The 22,940-nt window shown below is 37.9% G+C and overlaps 2 protein-coding genes across 2 annotated transcripts in view; one reads left to right on the top strand and one right to left on the bottom strand.

Moving 5' to 3' along the window:
* Positions 1-22,940, top strand: part of LOC108734853 — a 248,161-nt gene that overhangs the window by 53,857 nt on the left and 171,364 nt on the right. The window contains exon 4 of the mRNA XM_018466562.1: positions 22,518-22,566. Coding sequence (XP_018322064.1) covers positions 22,518-22,566 — 49 coding nt within the window. The remainder of the gene's footprint in view (positions 1-22,517; positions 22,567-22,940) is intronic.
* Positions 1-22,940, bottom strand: part of LOC108734852 (zinc finger protein 391-like) — a 233,816-nt gene that overhangs the window by 46,631 nt on the left and 164,245 nt on the right. The window lies entirely within an intron of this gene.

Here is a 22,940-nt window from a genome sequence, read left to right as displayed (position 1 = left end):
TACTCGCGCTTTAACCTGATACTAAGGTTCTTATGTATAAAAACAGAACCACTGTCGCAGTTATTGTCGAACATTAATTTTTGTCTAAATACCAAATATATCATAAGAGAAGACGATATTAAATTACCGTTTTCTACGTCTCTTTATCGATATCATATGAACGATTTCCGATTAAATGCAACCAAAGCCTTATGAAGAGGCTTAGCTAATTATTTTAATCTAAATATATATATAAAATGCTAATGTGCGTACGTAAAGACAAGGTTTTCTCTATCACCACCAACCCGTTGGGGTGGAAATACCCCTTGGTCTCCTGCTGAAATTAAGGGAGTATGGTCGCGGTGGGTGGAAGTAGGTGGTAAAAATGTGAAAAAATATATATCTATCCTTTTCTAACTTATGAGACCTTTTGGAAAGTTATAAAAATCTCTGAAATGATCCAGTAAACTCCAGAATGTGCGCAACTGTTACAATCGATCTAGAATGTTCTAAAAATTTCTGGAATGATCTAGAAAGTTCCAAATTGTGTGCAACTGTTAAAATTGAAATGGAATGTTCCAGAAAGTTCTAAAAGTATCTGAAATGATCAGAAAAGTTCCAAATTGTGTGGAACTGTTAAAATTGAAATGGAATGTTCCAGAAAGTTCTAAAAATATCTGAAATGATCTGAAAAGCTCCAAATGTCCGCAATTAATTATCAAGGATTTCTAGAATTTTCTAGATTTTATCCAAATATTCTAGAATATTCTAGAATGATTTACTATTATTAAGAAATTGTATAAGGGTACAGGGTGGTCTGTCATTATCGGGAATAATTTTGTGTTCTGCAACATTCTAGAACGATCGAAAACATTAAAAAATAAAGGACAAGCTGTCATTGTTAAAAATAATCTTGAATATTCTGGTTCAACTGAATTTAGCCTATCACGTGCTCTTATTTTGAATAATAGCGAAACGTGATTGGCTCTAACCAGTTTAACCAAATTGTTAACGTTGATCAGCGCCCAGGAAACCGGGGTTAAGTATCTCAATATCTAAGATAGAATGTATCGAAATATCACAAAGAATCGAGCGTATATTTTTCGAAACTAATCAACTTTTTCGGGGTCAAGCAGGTGAACTAGATCAAACGGTACGTTAAAAAAAAAAGAAGAAGAAGAAAGTTAAGTAGCATTACCTGTGCCTACTACGGCTTCCCCGTGTGGTATACCAGCATACATATATACCTACACACAGATACCTTCGATCCTCTTTTGTAGAGGAGTTGTTTTATTATTGCACGTCTACGAATTCAACAATCGCCGCCGATTGTGTTTGTATGTGTGTTAGTCTTATTAGTGTAAATGTGTGTTGTATAATACGAACGGGCAGGTGCTCGTGCACCTGTAAGAAAACGGACGACGATGGGGCATATGTTTCACCTGAGTAGTTGATGGAAAACGTTAAAATCAACCCAGCAACGGACAGAAGGCAAATCGTCCCCCGGAAACCGATTGCAGATAGTACACTTAATGTTCGGCGACTAAGAAAACTGTTAAAGAACGTTACGAGAAGGAAGGAATGAAAATAAAAGTGGTGGCCGTTGCAATAGGTGCGTCTTTATCTAATTCAAGCAGCGAATTGTAATTTAGCGTTTTCTTTGAAACACGCGAAAGGAGCTGGCAGCCGTTTGCACATTCTACGACATGCCTCTCTCGATCAAAAAGACTTGAGAGGAGATAAGAGAAAAACAATTTTCAACAATTGATTTCTAACAAATAAAGGTAGGCATAACTACTATGTAGTCTTCAGAAACTGATCCTGTTGAGATTCTTTCAGTCCTTTTTGTCGTATTGGTTATATATCTTCAAGGATGCACCCTTAATTCAGAAACTAAGAATCACCCATCGATTTAATATGCTACTGCTCATGGACAGTGGGCACAGCGGAAAAGAAAAGGTTAGAAGCTTTTGAAATGTGGTGTTATAGGGGAATAATGAGGGTAACGTGGGTAGAAAAGGTTAGAAATGAAGAGGTATTGGAAAGAATAGGAGGACAGAGGACTCTATGGAAGTTAATAAAAAATAGGCGAGATAGGTTGGTAGGACACCTTCCTAGGCATGAAGGTCTAGTCAGAGACATATTAGAGGTAGAAACAGGAGTTAGGAGGGGTAGAGGTAGACCTAGGTTAGATTACTGTTCGCAAATAGTTAAGGATGTGGGCTGTTCTAGTTTTAGGGAAATACGAAGTTTAGCTCAGGATAGGAAAGAGTGGAGGTACGTGTCCAACCAGTCTTAGGACTGACGACCTTATGATGATGATGCTCATTGTAATAATATAATATTATACCAGACCAGAGTGTCCAAGTTTGGATAGTTAAATTGCTAAACACTTTTAGAACCGCCAGCTTCTTTCCAATTAAACATTTTAATGGTCAGTTTGCTCCAAGTAAAAACTGAGATAAGGGCGGACTAGGAGCAGACTAGACGGATCCAAATCGAATCGAGGCTAGACATGTTCCGAAAAGACTAGAATGTAGGATCTAGAGATCCTGGTCTTCCTTGTCGCTAAGGCAATCTAGGCAGCCCACTATAGGCATTTTTTACCTTACATGAATTTGTAACAGTTGGTAGGGCGTCTTGAAATAAGATAAAATAAGTGTGTTCTTATTAAATATTTAAATCGATCGCGTCTTTGACATTTCATGCATTAATTGACAAACCCGCAAACATACCTTCACTGGAACGTACGTCATTATACTAGATTTTGTTCTAATTTTCTGCAATTTTTATTGATATGGTCTCGTTGCCCGCCTTCCTTCACGTTTTGGTGTAAGATGTACGTTAAGGAGATGCAATCTTGAGGACAAATAAGTAACCAATAAAGTCAGTTTATGTTCTGACATTATTTTTATTTTATCTGTTGTCTGTTCGGCCGAGAAACGTAACGAGTTAATATTCGCACAAAATATACCTTCGCATGTTATAGTTGTTGCACTCCGGTTGTTTCTTGGCCAGTCGGCATTTGAAATTCGCTCGCTCCGATCCTATAAAGTTCGCATTCTGATGCGCCATCGGTCGTTACGAGGCCGCTTTTTAAAACTTGGCACATCTTAATTTTATATAATTTAAAAATTCCGCCGTCTCGCGCGTGTTTTTTTCATTAACATGCAAAAATCGTAAGAATCGTCGTCGACGGTTGTACGAGAGCGGCGCGGCGCCGTTGCGATGCCGCGCGCGCCGTAATTTCGTGATTATTATGTCGGGCGTTTCGTGGTCGAGCGCTCGCAACAATTGCAATTTAATAATTTTATCGACATGTTTAGGAGCGAGGGACGAATAAAAATTAAAATTTACGCCGCCAGCATTGCCTATAAAGTCGTTGTGGCCAACGGAACCATATCGGGGCGACAGTATTTAACTACCAGCATAAAAATATAAAATAATATACGGGCCCGTCTTCACGTGAGCGCTCACTCTACGACGCCACGGCGTAATGTACAGGGCGTATCTTCGACTAACTACAAAACAAGCTGTGATGTAGGTTATCATCATCATCATAAGGTCGTCAGTCCTATCACTGGTCGGACACGCACTTCTACTCCTTCCTATCTTGAACTATTCTTCGCATTTTCCTAAAATTAGAATTATAAAATTCAAAAAATTTGTAGGTTATCATCATCATCATCATAAGGTCGTCAGTCCTAAGACTGGTTGGACACGTACCTCCACTCTTTCCTATCCTGAGCTAAACTTCGCATTTCCCTAAAACTAGAACAGCCCACATCCTTAACTATTTGCGAAGAGTAATCTAATCTAGGTCTACCTCTACCCCTCCTAACTCCTGTTTCTGCCTCTAATATGTCTCTGACTAGACCTTCATGCCTGAGAAGGTGTCCTACCAACCTATCTCGCCTATTTTTTATTGTCTTCCATAGAGTCCTATGTTCTCCAAGGAGACTGACAGAGAAATGTTCTTTTCAGATTTACCTCAAAATGTATCCATCTGTTTATTTAAATCTAAAATTTAGAAAAATATAAGTTTCGTTTGTCATTATAAGGTTAAAATTCAATGTTGATAAGAATTGTGCCTGTGGTTAATCATCATGTTACGCCACTAATTGACGCTAAAGCAGCAAAATATAGACCCGCGAGGGTATATATTCGGGGAATCCTCGAAACAAAAACGCATGTACTGTTGGCAGTTAATGGCAACTGTCTAAAATACATGAAACTATTTCCAAAGCGGTCACCACTGTGTAGGGCACCTTGGTGTGTTGTTAGCGAAAGATTAGTAAATTGACCTAAAATATGTAATGCATGTTGTTATTCATATGAAGTAATGTATAAGTAAATTCTTCTTAAAAGAAAAAATTCATATTTTGTTATTTAAGAATCACCCTGTATGTGAACTATACGTTCTTCGGACTTGCTGTCGCGCTCTCGTACTTATATAGCTAATATAATTATCATGTATTATTATGCGACGGACGGTTTCCATAAAATGCCATCTTTCCTCGTAAAACCATAATTGCTGTTGGCCAGATCGGATATGGAAATGTTTGACAGCAGCCGCATCTCTTAATACCCGTTTATATCACTTTCATCTGTTCTTATCTCCGTTAATTGGTTGTACGTCTTGAATAAAAACCGATCCGGCCGATCGTTCCCATCATTTTCATGTAATTTATTCTATTGTTATAAACTTTGTGCAATACAAATGATTCTCGGACACTATTTTTTTTTAATAAAAAACGTGGTCTATGATTTGGTCCATCGAGCCGGACTCGTTATTTAATAACGCGTGCATCGTTAGGAGCTAGGTAATTAATCAATTTACATTTTGTTTATCCTTCAAATTTCAAGGAGAGATAAAAAGGGCATTCACAACAATAGTGTGTGAACAGTATGAGCTTTGTAACAATCAGGTGCGTATTCGCATGTGTAATAGCTTTAAAACAAAGGAATTAAGTGGTAATGGTATAGAGCGCTTATTAATTAATAAAATAAAACGTAATTAGCAAGTAACAATAACGCGCAGTAGTTTTGATAATATGCCTATTTAGTTATGACTAATATGCGTCGGTCGAAGGCGGACAAGTGGACTGTAACTGTGAAGTAATTGTTTGTTAAAAATGTGACCGATTACCATCGATAATTACCGGTATTAAACTGCTCGTTTGCGAGTGCAAAATCATAAAGCCGTATCGCCAAAGACCTTCTAAAAACTTTGTATTTACTGCTTATTTCTACTTTGATCAGAACGTTCAATTAAAATATGAGTATGTATATTTCATTTTTCTTACTACACGCGATTGTTGCGAACAACAATTACCCTACGAGTAATTACAAAAAGACATTGGGAGATTATTTGAATGTTAAACACGTATGAATTGATTAAGAAAAACTGTATACACGAATCTTATTTGTACTATAAATATGAAACTTATTGTTAATGAGCTAAGGTTAGTTCAGTTTAGTTTAGAAAAATTAAATAGTAATACATACGAATAAGGTCGTTTTCGAGAAATGAAAGGAATGTCTATCAAAAAGAAACTTTGACAGAAATTGTACTGTGTGGTTTACGACATAGCCTTGTGGTCCTTCGAGCCGGATTTTCCAATTTATTTTCAAAAATAAAATCATGCTTAAGATATTTCATTATAAATGAAAATGCTTATTCCCCTTCTTCGTGTCTAATGTTTTAAAATATTTATTTTTTCAACAATCTCCTGAATCTCTTTAAATTCAAAAAAAAAAATACAAATCGAATATACGTAATAGAGGCAGGTGGTGTGTACAACTGACATTTAGATTTTACAATATAAAATGTACCTGCTATAACTAATAACTGCTTTATTAGCAGAAAAGATAATCTGTATTGTAGTTGTAGATATTTGAACGTAAGATAATTTTGGGTAGTGTAGAATTGGTCCTCCGAGCCGGACTTTTTAAGCGGAGTTGAATTTTTCAAGTGAATTCTCTTAAAAGTTTTATTGGTGCATTAACTTTCTGTTGTAATGGATCCCTTTCAGCAAATGTGAGTTAGCTGGTACAGTAAATTACTAATTTAACATTTATAACAGAGCGTTCAAATGAGCCACGACCGCGTAATTGGCGAACATGCCCAATCCAATTACCGTTTTACCCATTGTAGAGTACGCCACTGGGCAAAATAACACTAACGGAAGGACGTAGGGGTTCAGCTCGTGACGCGTTGGTCACCATCGACTCCGGGTTCCGTTCCATCGAATTCGTTATTCATTGCTTGCCATTAAAGCCGATTAATTAGCTTTGCTACCTCTGGCTCTGTAGTCTTTTGATTAATGGACCAATCTGAAGAATATTAAAAATGCTTCTGTATATACAAGCCATGCACCTATGGACGGTCGAGTTTATCATGCAAAAACGGTCGCATGCTCGACGCCAATGGACGCAAGCAATATGTAACGTAATTTCCGATTTGACTCGGTAATTGTACGGTAAGCGTTGTCATAATCTTCAGTCCTGCAAGGCAAAGCTATACTGTAATGACATTCTTGAATTTTGAAAAAAATTCAAATGGTAGCGGGCAAAACAGATACCTATAGAGTGGGAACAGTTTATGATGAAATTATTTGTCACGAAAAATTTCCTTTTGCTCTATAAACTCATGTATACTCTTGAAGATAGTATTAGCGCCACCTAAATTAAATACTTCGTGGTCCCCTGTAAATTCTGACAGTTGTTTACGCAGAAGTGTCTCAAGTGTCAGTTAAAAATAGAAACAACTACAATTCTTAGTATAATTTAATTCTTTTTTCTGGAAGGGAAAATAGTGGACGGAAATTCGCGAAAGGATTTTACCTTTGGTGACATCCTGCAGTTCAGGAATTAGCTGTAGCAAAAATTATCAATAATTATCATGTTTCAGTCTAAGCTGATAGACGACACAAAGAGTAAGAGTTAGAATGCAAAGATTGACTAAAAATAAGGAAGCTCAGGATAGGGATTGCGACGGTCCTATAATGATGATGATATGAAAGGATTGCTCTGAATAAAAATCCCTAGAATTGTTAAATAAGAAAACTTTGTGAAATAGGCAGCAAACGGTACGAGAGTTGTTTTTAGAAAATAAAAGTGTTCGGTTGAAATCTACTGCTGTCTAGAGTCAACACCATAGACAGACAAGCGACTTTAGAAAATAAAAATATTCGTTCATGTAAAATCGCAATTATTTTATACCGTCAAACCCACTGCAGGCATGTGTGTGCAAGTATGTTATGAAGTGGTCCACCACAGCGAAAACTCTGCCTCCTAGCTACCTACGATCTCGGCAAAGCGTCTTCGACCGGGATTGGTGCTCTTGCAATTAACAAGTTTATTACTGAGAAGGATTATCGCCGGTCGTTATCTGAAGCAATTCCCAGTCTAATTGATTTTATGTGCGTGAGTCTATCTTCGTTTATTACGTTCTTTCCACTCTAGTTGCCACTCCTTTTCGCCCAGCGCAGTCCCTTCGGGTCCCTTAAATACTTTACGAAGGACGACCGTACCGTTCTCATATCATAAAAACTGCCCGTTTCAGTACGCATGAAGGTTATGTTTGGTCGGCAGTGCAGTATTTGGTAACGCTTTCAAGAAGGCTGGGAGTCTTTAGCGCCTTTCGGGCTTATTTCCCCCAATTTTTATGCTCCGTTAACCGTGTTAAAGGCAATTAGACGGGTAACGTTTATGCAAGCTGTTGCACAATGCTCGACGGACAGGTTACCAACATTGATTTAGCAGGTTGTTGGATGGCATCGTTTCTGTTATTAAAACCCTTGAATAGGGGAAGACTGCGATTGTGTTTACAAGGTGTCTAAGGACATTGGAAACTTAGAGAACCAGGAAATGGCAAGGAATTTTGCGTTTGTAGATTAGGTACTCAGCTGGGAAACAGAGAAGTTAAATGGATTTGAAAACGTTCTTTCACATTTAAAATCAGATCTACGAATCTCTGCTGTTTTTGTTTTATACTATAAATAAATACCTAGCGTATAGTTTAAAATTAAAGAAAAGGCCCATTTTAGAGGACTATCTTGACAAGAATTCGGCTCGAAAGACCAAATCGTTGCAGTAAATTTTAACAACAAATCAAAATATGTATTTCGTGAAAACTCCAAAACTTTTATTTGTCTGTTCAACGGATAATACACGGTGAGAGATGTTTTGTGAAAGTATTCAGTCGATTCTCAATACTCTGGCACTGTCGTCCACGTTAGACGTTCCGTGATTGATGCGGCGCACCCTGGCTGCTTTATCCATGCGGATGATACTTAGCATGCACGGCTATTAGCGGTATCTGCTAGGATCGGTAAGCTGGTGGTCCCATCCTTCGACTAACATCTGCATACAAACCGTCCACATTTAGGTACATACGTCGGCCGCGTCGCGTCTAGATCTATGTTCAACCTATGTATATGTTGCGCTCGTATAAATTAGTAACTACCGATTTTATCGCTGCCGTTATCAAGGGAAAACTCGGGGACGATGGTTATCATTTTTATTGGCTTCTGGGCTTCTTTAACCACGTACTACCCACCATTGAAGAACACAAACCGATCATTGAGTCGTGCGTTTATTTACGCATATGTGTCATTCTTGCAACATGAACTCTTCGAGACATAGCAATAAATAGCGTAGAATACAGTCTTTTCATGTCAATGATCCAGTATTTTAATTGCTAAAAATTGTGTTACCACTAGGTTATTTATCAGACAGTTACGGAATAAATTAGCAGGTTGTTGGATGGCATCGTTTCAGTTACAAAAACCGCAGCGACTGCGATTATGTTTACAAGGTGTCTAAAGATACGAAAGGCATGGAAAACCAGGAAATGACAAGGAATTTTGCATTTCTAGACTAGCCACCCGGGAAATATTGAATTTAGATCAGTAAAGATTCAAACAAATCCGTTCCCTCCTGTTTAAAATGAGATTTACGGAACTCTGTTGTAATTATTTCATACTCTATGTACCTAACGAAACTTAAAATTAATGAAAATGCCAATTTTAGAGAATTCCTTTGTCAAGAATTCGGCTCGAAGGACCAAATCGCTCTAGTAAATTTGGAACAGATGGAGGTACTTGTAAATCTCAGAATACTATTATAGACTCATTTAGAAGTTTTCATAAATCACCTTGAGCTCCGTCTCTGTGAAGCTAACTCAACTAACGAATATTTAATGTTAATAAATATAATTTTATAATAACTAACCATACTTTGGGCGGTACCTTTATCAGCGATGCATAGCTAACTGAAGGAATTTGGCATACACGTCAAAGAAAAATTTAATACTTAGTTATTACATACCATTAGAATGTATGCAGCCAACTATGTACGACATTTAGGCTCGCTGACTTTTTTACGATTGTTTTCTTCCAACTCGAATGCGTCAAACTTGATGACTTTTAATTAAAAATTCTGATTAAACGTCAAGTCTATATTTTGAGCCAAATAGACCAACATCAATGAGTTGCAGCTCGTAACATTTTACTGAATTTCAGTGGCTTGTTTGCAGTTTATATTTATAAAAATACATAAGTATAGATGAGATACGTAACATATATATCAACTTCAATCGATTGATTTAGCCATGTGTATCTTGGGATGGTGACGCGACTGCGACGACGCCGAACGGCGTAATCTACTTATGCTGTTTCACATGAAACGACTTATACCATTCACGCTGATCATTCGTGATTTTCACGCTGATCAAGTTCGCGTGCAAAAATTGTCGCATGTGGACGAAAACCGAACCAACAACTGGATATACGGCTTAGGAACCCGGAGCATTAATAAGAGTTCTCATTTTCATCGGGCACTTTTTACCGGCTTGCCATGCAAATGCTCGAGATATGTTGACAGTCGGCAATGTTTATCAGTGTTTGACGGACAGGGTTAATTACACGCTCTTGTTTGCTTCTCGGGAAAACGAAGGTACTAAAATATCACAATAACATTTACATTCATACACAAAGTAGTAGTAGTGATATAAAACAAAGGATAGCACAGGGTTAAGTCTATTATCGCCAACAGTTAATTTAGAGATTCGGAAAAGATTGTTAATGGTGTGTGTCTGTACGGGTGCGAAACATGGACGGTGGGCGCTGCGGAAAAGAAAAGGTTAGAAGCGATCAAAATGTGGTGTTACATGTGATAGAGAAGGTTAGAAATTAGAAATGAAGAGGTGTTAGAAAGAGTAGGAGAACAGAGGGTGTTGCGGAAATCAATAATAAATAGGCGAGATAGATTGGTAGGACCACTAGGACAGTTAAGAGGAGGAGTGGAGGTAGACCTAGATTAGATTACTGTTAACAACTAGTTAAGGATGTGGGATGTTCTAGTTTTTGGGAAATGCAAGGATTAGCTCAAGATAGGAAGGAGTGAAGGTACAGGTCCGAGGAAGGAAGCTGGCGAGCGGTCCCGCAGGTACTTGCCCATTTATGACCTATTTGGGCAAGTCACTTGGAACCGATACACAAATAGGCTTTCAGTAGGCGTAAATTATAGTATTAATACATATAGGACAGTAGCGTACTAGAAAATAATGTAGAAACATAACTTACCAAAAAGAAAAAATAAACCTATTGCTTTTGTGTTATAGTTAGTTTTCACATTCACTGTCATCATGGGCAACTCTGTTATCAACATCAACAATTAGTTCTTCTGTTTGTCTGTCTATTACTTGCTCACTGATCCCTATTTTTAAATATTTAATCTACGCCCCTGATAGGAATACTGAAGAAAGAGGGCTGCAATCGTTATACCTAAAACTGCCTACTTTTGTCACCGCGCATCCACGCCATTTTAAAATTTCCGCCAGCTTCCAGCGTCAGGCCTGTACAGTCACTAACTATAAAACAAAAGCAATAGGTTTATTTTTTCTTTTTGGTAAGTTATGTTTCTACATTATTTTCTAGTACGCTACTGTCCTATCTGTATTAATACTATAATTTACGCCTACTGAAAGCTTATTTGTGTATCGGTTCCAAGTGACTTATCCAAATAGGTCATAAATGGGCAAGTACCTGCGCGACCGCTCGCCAGCTTCCTTCGTCGGACCTGTACGTGTCTAACCAGGACTGGCGACCTCATGATGCTTCCACAAGGAATTTACTTATAACTGAGTGTGGAGTTTCTCTTCTTTTTGTAATTTTTGATTTTGGAAAAATGTAAGGTTTCAAAATTTAATAAGTATGTACTTATATAGTCTGTTATGATGTGATTATGTTTTTATGATCATGATCGTATTTAGTTCACGGAGATGTGTGGAAAACGTGCTTGAGATTAGCAACACATCAAACATTTAGGTTTGGAGACGACTTGAGATTGTTCGTGTCGTTGCCATTGAATGAGAGACTTGAACCGCAAAAAAAAAAAATGCAAATACCAGTTTATTAAGTCATTTTGCATCTCGATCGGACCTAATTCTCCATATTTTACCATTACGTGCTTTCTGCAACTTTGTGCATATGCAAGGATATTGCCGATGTGTTAATTTGACTTGGCGAACGCTAATTGTCCAGTCCATAATTAAACCATTTTCCTGTTGATGACCGACGAAAAACAAGACATTTTACAGTAATTGGTATACACAGGGCGATCTACCTTCACACACCTTAACAAATGTTATTTATCGTCTCCTATCTTTATATTCTCTTCTGTCTACGTTTTCTTCCCTTACATTACTTTTATTTGTTTTCATACCATACTGTTTTGTTAATACTTCCTTGATTTTATAAAAGGCTGTCTCTAACTCCTCCTTGTTAGATGCTAGGACCTCTTCAGTTTTGGATATAAGGGAAAGTCACACGGGGCCAGGGGAATACAGTGTTTGCGAATTATAAGTGTGTTAAAATAATTCGAAGTGGTCTGTATTCTGTCGAAACTGCCAGACGCGGATCGCCATTTCGATCTTTTTGGATCTCATCAGCGCGTCGCAGGCAGCTCCGACAGAACACAGACCAACTTTTACCTGCTGTCTTAACAGTGCGTTTTAGAAAATACCACAAATGGCGCGGTGAACGCCATCTGTAGCACGATGTTACATTTTAGGATTACGTATGCTCCAACAAGGTCCACTAGTGTGGATATCTACTTGCTGAAAACGAATCCCGGCGTAGCCAACCTCAACGTGATAGGCACGTTAGCTTAATCGAATAAAATAATTCGAAGTGGTCCGTATTCTTTTTATTTTTTTTTTATAAGTGTGTTGTTATTGGCTAAAAAATCGCGTACAAGCAACGATGCATGAGCAGGGGCGTTATCATGGTGCTAAAGCCAATTTTTCTTCTTCCACAAATACGGGCGTTTCTGGCGGATTTCTTTGCGCAAATTGCGCATAACTTGCAGCTAATATTTATTATTGACCGTTCTACCCTGTGGCAAGAACCCATGATCCACTTCGTCCATTCAATCGAAGAAAACTGTAAACAAAACCTTCACATTCGACCTATCTTGACAGGCTTTTTTCGGTCTTGGCTCGTGCAACAGCTTCCAACTGGGATGATTGAGCTTTGGTTTTCACGTCATAATCATAAACCCATGATTCGTCCCCAGTTATGACCCTCTGGAGCGGACAGAGTCCAACAGCTCCTTAGCAATGTTAATGCGATGCTGTTTTCGGTCAAAATTTAGCAATTTTGGTAAGAATTTCGCGGCTACCCGTCTCATGCCCAAATCACTGTTAAAAATTGAAAGGCAGGAGTCAATCGATATGTTTAGGTTCTCAGCAACTTCTCTAACAGTGATTCGACGATTGGCAATTACTATTTTCTTCACTTCATCAGTGTTTTCGTCTGTTGTTGACGTCCTCGGGCGTCTGACACGTTTTTCATCGTTCACATCTCCTCGGCCCTCTGGGAACATTTTCTACCACCGATAAACGTTGCTTCGGTCCAAGGTAACTTCATAATATTCCACAGTCAATATTCGGAATACGTCCGCGCACTTAATTTTGTTTTTTACACAAAATTTGGTACAGATTCTTGGTCCATTTTTTGGAAAAGGCAAAAATCGAAGACGAGCCGAAACACGTGCGAGCAAAGCAGCTGTCAAAACTTAACTGAATATTCAACATGGCCGGACTTGTCGGTATCAGTGAGAGACATGAGTACCAACATAACGCCACAAAAAAAATCGAAAATCAAATATACGTAACCCACGGAAATTCAAAATTCGCAATACTTTTTGAACAGACTTCGTACATAAAACTGTCATTAAGTTATATATACATATATATGTACTTCTACACAAAAAGATAAACTATTGTTTAATCGCGTAATAGTTGTTCGCCCTCTGAAAGCACACCGTTTATGGCCTTAATATGTGGTAGGTAAAAAGTTCTCGTGTTATAAATAAAAAACTAAAGCAATTTCACATAGCTATACATGTGCGCTCCATTTGGATCAGAAATATCGATCGATACTAATATTTACGCCGCCTTCTTATGGGTTTGTAACGGGATCGGTTTTCTTTGAATTGCATAGAATGAGGAAATTGTACGATGCTCTATTTCCGAAGGCATCCGTTCTAGTACGATAGATAGACACATTAATGCGAACAGTTTCTTTTATCCTTTTGTAATTACTTCTTGGCGTATAAAAAACTCGGCATTAGCTGGCAATATTTGCATACACAATTAACTACCGGCATGTTTTTGGTGTCCCAGAAAATTTCGGCACAAGAAACTACTCATACGCTTATTCAAAAGCGTTTACTTATACTTAATTAACAGAGAAATGTGTTCAAAATACGTTCACTTAAAAATAATAATATTAATAAAGCAAACAATGGTTTATATAAGTAAGAGGACACCCTTTATGATTGATTGAATGCGCTACTTTGTACGTTACTCATTAGCTTTCTCCATTGGCCTTTGCTGCTTTAAGTAATGATCATCATTTCCCATCCGATCTTGAACAAGTTTTTGTCATGATGACTGCGTTTCGTCGTAATCGAAATCGAGATAATTTTCACAGAAATAATGCCACCTCCTTTGGCATGCAACGTTTCTGCATGTGTTGTAATGAAGTGCATCATATGGTGCTACGATGTAATGACGTCTGATATCCAACAGCAGAATTGAAGATTAATTTGTCTGACAACAAGCTTCTTAAATTATACGGCTTCTATATAGCCGTCTAACTACTGCTATATACAGCCTGTCACGCAAAACATCTAATTAAAGGTAATCTTGTAAATTCTGTCAAAACTGACTTGGTTACTGTCCCGATTACAAGTTTATTACCTTAGGCTTCATCGTAATCCGAATTTAGTAGAGCATCTGACATATGTACCTAACGAGTCACAATTAAGATTAATTGGGGATCGATCGCTCAATCAATCTCTAGAAGCGAATCATAAGTTAGTTAGGGTGGTGAAACGTGTAACTATAAAGAGCAACAGGCAGTTATAGAGCTGGGGATGCAACGTAGAGAAGTAAATATTAGGAAGGGAGTCAGGCAGGGATGCGCACTGTCACCGCTACTTTTTAATCTATACATCGAAGACGCCATCAACATCATTAAAGACAGTACAACTGTAGGGATAGATGTGCAAGGGCAAAAGATTAGTATGCTTAGATTTGCAGATGATATAGCAGTATTAGCATCTAGCAAGGAGGACCTAGAGATAGCTTTAAATAAAATGGAAGCGGTACTGACAGATCAGTACTGTATGAAAATAAATAAAAGTAAAACTAAAATACTGATATGCAAGGGAAGAAAAAGTAGGGAAAGAGCGAATATAAAGATAGGAGACGAAAAATTAGAAGAAGTGGCTGATTTTAGATACCTAGGAAGTCAGATAAGTGAGGATGGAAGGAGTAGTAGGGATATAAAGCAGAGGATAGCGCAGGGTCGTGTCGCCTTTAATAAAAAGAAGTCACTTCTATGCTCGCGAACGGTTAATTTAGAAATTCGAAAAAGGTTGTTAAAGGTGTATGTTTGGAGCACGGCGTTGTACGGGTGCGAAACATGGACAGTGGGAGCGGCGGAAAAGAAAAGGTTAGAAGCGTTCGAAATGTGGTGTTATAGGCGGATGATGAGGATATCGTGGGTAGAAAAGGTTAGAAATGAAGAGGTATTGGAAAGAATAGGAGAACAGAGGACTCTATGGAAGTCAATAAAAAATAGGCGAGATAGGTTGGTAGGACACCTTCTCAGGCATGAAGGTCTAGTCAGAGACATATTAGAGGCAGAAACAGGAGTTAGGAGGGGTAGAGGTAGACCTAGATTAGATTACTGTTCGCAAATAGTTAAGGATGTGGGTTGTTCTAGTTCTAGGGAAATGCGAAGTTTAGCTCAGGATAGGAAAGAGTGGAGGTACGTGTCCAACCAGTCTTAGGACTGATGACCTTATGATGATGATGATGATGACCACTTTTCATATCTCTCATAGAACAAATATTCTGCGTACCCAATGGCAAAGAGGTCTTAGAATTCTCGAAATTTTTTAAAAAATTCAAAATAATTGTTAAAAAGTTAAAATTGATAATTTAATCGATTCGTAACTTATCTTAATCGGTTAAACTATAGGGAAAAAAAATTATCTATTATTTCATTGTTTTATTAAAAATTGACCAAATGCGTTATTTTTTGCATCAAAATTTGCAGCAACCTAAACCGAACAAATGGTTCCACCCTATGCCGACCAAATAATTTTCATTTACATATTCGTGTTCTTCACGAAATTTCCGATAAAATGACCCGTATTTCAATCTTTTTCTCCATTATAAGATACTCTTCAGCCATTTCCCTCATTTGACTGGACTATAAGCAAATATCGTCGACTTACAAATTGGAAAGGCTTTCGGGAGGAGTTATTTTCTAACGTTTCGCTAGCACGAGTGGCTAGCGTCTTCAGAGGTCCTTCCATCTCCGATGTTGGATGTGGATTCTGAAAGGTTAGAAAGCAATTCCAACCAACCATTAGTTCACGTACTGGCCCCGAAAGACTTTACAATTTGCGAGTCGATGACATTTGCTTACCCCGCTATTAATATCTGGAGAAAACTATAGAAAAGTGGAAACTGTGAGAGTAAGTAAAGATGGTTACACGTTTCACCACCCTTACTCACTTATGATTCGCTTTTAGTGATTGTTTGAGCGATCGGCCTTTAGACCTGAATCAGGACAGTATCATCGACTCGTTTAATTTGTTATTATTTTTCTGAATTTTTTATGTTCTCAGTTTTCGACAGCAGATATTTTAAATTTGCATAGTATTCCCATGCCTTCAAACGCATATTTTCTACATTCACTCTGGGTGTACACAATAGTAAATGTAAGTAGTTTGTAAGCGATTTATCAAGTCGATCGATAGAAATCTATCTGTTCGCGTTCGTCAGTAGCAATCAAATGGTGGGTAGGTAGGTAGGTAGGTAGGCTGGTAGCCCCGATAACTCGCCACAATATTCCTTTCTCAATTAGCCACGAATAAAACTTCCAACTTCTAATCTACATTGCTGCGGTTCCGATCGTCAGATTTAATCGAGCGGCAATATTTTACCCGGGCTTATCATCCACGGTCGCTTGTACAGGTCGGTACGTAGGAGAGAATTAAGAACGGAGAAGAAGGCCGTGGACGGATCGACGGAGGAATGACGACGATGATGAAAGCAACTTTTAAATGTTTGACGGTCTCGGACTTTGACAGTCGGTACTTGTTCAATTTGGCCAAGAAGAAACAAAAACAACAAGTGCAAAATGGATAATATACATAAAAACATAGGAATTTCAATTAGCAGCAGGAAAGCAAAAAACAAGAACCAATCGGCTTTTGACAATTGAGGCATGCTTTTACAAATTAAAATGACCTATATTGAACAACATACGTGGGGCAAACAAAAATAAAATTAAAACAAGCCCATAGTGAACACATTAAAATTAAAACGAAAACTATGATAGCCCAGGTCCAAGGTAAGGTACAGTCACATTGACATACATAGCACCAAAATGCAGAAAATTAAGTAACGAACAGTAATCTAATTTAGATCTTGTTACAGTCCCTTTTTACTCATCATAAGCTAAAATAACCTCACGTGTTCCCATATTTCTTCTAAATCCCAATTGGTGTTGCTCTAATAATTCTTCCACCTTTTTCGTAACCTTCCCTACTCGATTCTATTTAAGACTTGGCGCATGTAAAGTTAAGTTAATTTTTCTAAAAATTTATCCGTTCCTCTGTTTCTTGGTATGGTTATCACCATGTTCCATTTACAGTCCTCGAGAACATTCCCCGTCCCGTATATTTAGCTAACTAACCTTACAGTAATCCAATTTAGATCCTCTTCCAGTCCATTTTTACTCATAATGATTATCTTCGCGTCTTATAGATTAAAAAGTAGCAGTGACAGTGTGCATCCTTGTGTAACTCCCTGCATCCCTGTCGATTTCATTCTTATTATCCGTAAAGCTAAAATAACCTCATGTATTCCCATATTTCTTCTAAACTCCAATTTTTTTTGCTCTAATAATTCTTCCGCCCCGTAATCCATTCTAGTTAAGATTATTGGTGCATGTAAAGTTAAGCTAATTTTTCTAAATTTCTCGTATATATCCGCACCTCTCTTTCTTGGTGTGGCCATTAGCTTTACAGTCCTCAAGAACATTCCCCTTGACTAACTAACTTTCCATCCCTAACATCTTGGCCTCCCGCCTGTGTCCCATTTTCCCCTCTGCTTTTGTTTTTCGTCTGTCCTGTACCTAGTCTATTACGCATTTCCATTCGATAGTCAAACTTATTTCTACTTTTTTCTTTCACCAAATTCGAAAAGGGTGAAGAAGAACCTGTTGATAATCTAGCGACCATTAAGATCTACCCAAGTTAATTTTATAGATGTGAAAGGGACAAATTACGGTGGAATAACTCATCTGATAAAGATCTGTTTCAAAAGGACGGGATTTTTTTCGCGGTCCGTACCGTAAATGACTTCGCCGCCCTTGCTGTCGATTATTTTTTCCTTTTCGTCCTTGCTCTCTTCCATCTGAGTCGTTCTCTTTCTTTCGCTCTGTCGTTCCCGGGTAAGGAGAGCGTCGATCCGGTTGTTTTAGATGGAAGAAGAAACGGCAGCAGCGGAAACGCTACAGCAGCAGTACTGGATTTTTAAAAGCGTGCGCCCGCGGCTCCTCTAACGCTACTGTTTAGTGGCCTATACCAATTATCTCATCGAATTGTGGACCGCATTCTTCAACGAGAACAAAGGACGATGCGGCCGACGGCGCGGCCACAGCAACGGCCGCGTCTCACGGATATTCGCATCATATGGGAAATAATAATTGATTTAGGGTAATCCTGTCCTGTAAACTACATATTATAAACGTGAAATATATTCCCTTATTTTTCGGAAAAAATTCTCAATCATGTCACACTAAAGGCAGAGTGGGACGAGTTACTTATCCTGAAATAATGAAATATTTTTATTGGATATCACTATTTTGAAAAAGGTTTGAAGGGGAAATTAGTTAGTGACCTGGCAATTGCACGTCAAGTAATGTTTTAGTGATAACAGAGTGGGATATTCTGTAATCGAAAATTTATTTATCATAAAATTAAGAGCAAATCAAATGCAAGGGTATTTCCACAATATTCCGCTTTTTCCTTTGCTGGGATCAAAAATATACATTCCCATTAAAAAGGCCTTCCATATCAAAGTTGAGGTTCTATTCAAGATCACTAGCCAATTTTACTCCTTTAAAAGCAACAGTAAAAACTTATAAGAGTATTTTTGATTTTAACATTTTTCGCTGGTGGTAAAAATATGCATTTCCATTAAAAAAGCTGAAAGTGACTTGATCTTCAAATAATTTTGAAAGCGAAAACCACTGATTCCCCTTCGACAGTATACAATTTTTGTCTAAAATATTTTCCAAAATGATCAGCTCCAATCAAGGTATTTGATTGGCTTAGGATGAAGGACTCATGAATATGTGTAAAACTTAATAATAATCGAGGTTGAAACGTCATTTTATTATCAGATTTCTTTTAATCGTATGATTTACATTCGTCCTTACAACGTTGGTGATCCTTTCTTTTGAAATTTTATAGAATTCTAAACTCCTAAAGTTTAAAATTTTCAGTTTTGACTTCCCTTTTTATATTCATCTGACTTTTATTTTTTTAATTTTGAGTAGATGTTTGACGGTTCTTTTTACCCTTTTCGATACGAAGCCTTAAAAAACATCGACTAAACGTAACAATTATGTACTACAATCGACAATGATGTAATAATGATAATAATTCAAGAGTTACCTCTGTTTAAACTATCAATCACTTGAATAAAAGTTAGTGGGACGTTTGGTACGAGACAGACGTTGATTTTCTGTTGTTCGACGACGGGCTAGACGAGTAATTACCCTTTATCGATGACTGCGTCATTCGCTGCTCGTTACTTTGCATCGAAATAATCAAGTTGGCGAAGCATATGGCAGCCATTATCGAAAGCGCATCTCGGATTGATACGACAACCTTTTAGCGTTCGATTAAAAAAGAAACTAAAAAAGCAAACCATGGGTACGAAACCTAAACAAAAAAAAGGAACGCTGACAAGAAGACGAAGAAGAAGAAGAATCGGACGTCTGAAGGTTTAATTGTTTGCTACCTTTTTCGTAAATGGTACTCAGTGGCCAGTGGTTACTTGATTCGATATGTCGTGCACGTCTGGCACCTGATGGAATTAAAATTACCAACGATTTTACAATATTAAAGATAATGGTAAAGAAAGAGGACTTTTCGGCTACTAATGCTGGTAAGTGGGTAGTCCCTCCTACTAACACTCTTGTGTAATGCTGGAGAATAAGGCGGAAGTCCCTAGCAGCCATTTTATAATTGATGGTTGGCGAAAAACAGATAATTTAGGAAACGATCCAAGAAAACTAAACAGTGATACATGAGCCGCTAGACTACATTATTTGACAGGATAATGTAAAAAAAAACAAGCCAAATTGTCTCGATAGACAGTTATTGATTTCAAATGGATAAACAGTTTTAAAAATTCCCCTTTTTTCAATTTCACCCTAGGAGTGATATTCTTTTGGTATGATTGAGATCATAATTACTGATTTAAAGTGGATGAATAGTCTTAAAACCTCCCTTTTCTTCAATTTCACCACAAGAATAATCTTCTTGGCATGGTTGAGATCAAAATTATTGATTTAAAATGGATGAAAATTTATAAAACTTCTATTTCTTTCCATTTCACCACAACAGTGATCCTGTATAGGTAAGGTTAAGATCTGATCCTTTTCGGTCGACTCGGTTATCCTTTGTTTCGCCAATCATTTCCCTTCGATTTATTTTTAGTGGATTTCCTTCTTTTTGTTTAATTTCAGCACAATGATTATCCTGTTGATTGATACGGATCAACTCTATCCACTGTCCTAGGAGAGCGGTTTATGACTTGCCACATTTCACTGGGATTCAAGAGTGTTTGACAAAGTTCATAAGGTAGCACGTAGAGTTGGTTCACATTTTGTTGGGGCTGCTTACGGCGTGCTAACGAGATCCATTACGATTGAAATGCGATCTATGTCTAACGGTTTCAACAGAAAATTGTGTTCTATTTGGTTAGCATGCCGTCGATTCGGTTCGACAATAAGTCGATATTCTTAGTGGACCTTGTCGAATATTCTTGAATCCCACGGAAATATAGTAATTTACTGCAGAGTTTTTGATGTTTTAAGATTCATTTATTACACTTAATAGAAGAATTTCACTTTACAAATGATAACATCTTACAGAGGAAACGCGACTTCTGAATAAACAAAATAAGAGCGATACAATCTAACGATTATTTGAACTAAGTTAAGTAGAATTGTTATCTAATACTTATCGTTTGCAAAACACAGCGATATAAATGTTTACAGTAGCGTACTCGGGAGATTTTCATTAACAATTTTCATGTAAAGCGGTCGTGTTAGAAGCAGTTAAAGCTTACGTAGCATCGGTGATTGTCCGATTCATTCCAAACAAGTGACTCTTGGCTGTAAGTACACACGGAGTCGCTCAGATTTTTACGGCTGATAAAGAGCACGCAGTCGGGGTGTTATCTCTCTCTCGATGGACATGTTAGACGATAAACTTTCGACTTAACTGTCGCAATATTAAAGGACATCACACGACCGCGTTATATGACGCGGACGGCATTACGACGCTCTTAAGGCGGATACCGTTTCGGAATTATCATATTATGGACGCGTTATCTGCTCGCGGAAGCGGGGTTTCATTCGTAGAAGAAAAAATTGTATCGCTCTTGTCGTCAATTTACCCGTATTTTCTTCTATGTGTACTACAGTTAAGACAGGTGTGCGCGATCTTAAGTGCGCTTAAGAATTACCAGTCGCTAATGGAACGTATCTAAACCCACGGGCGCGAATAAGATTGATCCAAAATCCACCCTCGCGCCATAATCGCCGCCTGCGCGCAAGTTGGTAGATACCACCGCATACACTTAAAAAACTGCACCATTGTAGTGGTGACAATTGTTATATCTCTTCGGTTATCAATGTAAGTTTACATGACGTGTCGGACACCCCAAATAGTATTAATGTGCATCAATAGATAGTCTGTACGAAGCAATATACATGTATAAGAGTGTATAAAAGAGCTAGTAGGTCTCATTTTCATCCACAGCGACAAATTTGATTGGTAAAATCGCCAAAGACATACTCTTGTAAATGGTCTAGTGGCTAAGGTGTAAGTCTGCCACGCCAGAGTGCGCGAGTTCGAATCCTACAGTATGATCAGATTTTTTTTAGCTTTTTTTGTATGCTATAATAAACCGACTTCCTGACGGAGTATTTTATTTTTCCAATCAAAAACTATTACCACCGACAATACAATCTGTCAGTAGGGTTCGTAAAATATATTGCAGCCGCAGGACGGCGCCTGAGATTGATTTAATTTTAGTTTCCTTTTACACCCTATACCTGTGTATATATACACGATGTCGTACATGGTAACTTGCAATAAATTGCGCCATTTTATATTATGCTACGTGTGTAAAAACGCGCGTCGTATAAGGAGTTTTATTACAGCTCGAGGGATAGATCGATCGTAATTCGGTAGTAGATGTCTGCCGACATGCTGGTGCTAGTATCTAACCGATCGATAATAACGATTTAATTGCTTACGTTTATTATGCTACCAGTTTATAAAATCACTCTATAATCTGAACGGACTAATGTATGTATAAAATGGGTCCGTAGGTTAAATGTACTTCGTACCATCATCTGACGCTAGCTAAGCTTTTGAATATAATCGACGATACCCAGGTAATCCTTAGTACCTATTCCTTGCAAGTAGAAAGAAACGATATTGATGATACAGTCGTTCAGTTTCGTTGTAAAACGGCCACCATACTAAAATTACCATTTTACTAAATATTTCCAAGGGCTAGTGCACCCTACAGTAGCATTACTTGAATATTTTTGGCAAAATAGCAATAGATTTCTCAAACTTCATGCAAAGTTTCTTGAAAGTGTCATACATTTTCAGTTTTATTATTTCGTTTGCAGGGACGGACTGGTGGACCGTATTATGGCATCCAATCCCTCGTTCTTTTGGGTAAGTTTTTACTTTCCTTTACTATATTTCAGTTTTCTTCAAAGTGCCTTTGATTGCACGCACAGAAATGGTCAAATGAATCTAAATTGATGCGAACGAACTTAATGGCTTCTGACCGCCATATTGGTTTCTAACAGCAACATACCTATTGGCTTCGTTGTTGACGCAAGAAATGTATTGTTTTAAGTATCGATTGTCCGTTCGTTAAAAATAGTGTCCGGTAGGTACAATGTTATTATTGGTGTGCCTACACTGATCGTGTCTATAATGATGTACGCAAGTATAAGAATGCGCAGAGGCGGCCGTGCCGGCACAAGATGGCGGTAGCCCGGGGCATGCGCCGTCGTTGTCGCTGCCGTGCGGCCGCTTCATTA

This window comes from Agrilus planipennis, unplaced genomic scaffold, assembly GCF_000699045.2.
Source record: "Agrilus planipennis isolate EAB-ADULT unplaced genomic scaffold, Apla_2.0 scaffold74, whole genome shotgun sequence".
Lineage (NCBI taxonomy): Eukaryota > Metazoa > Arthropoda > Insecta > Coleoptera > Buprestidae > Agrilus > Agrilus planipennis.
Note: the sequence above shows the minus strand (reverse complement) of the source record. Positions and strands in the feature narration are given on the sequence as shown.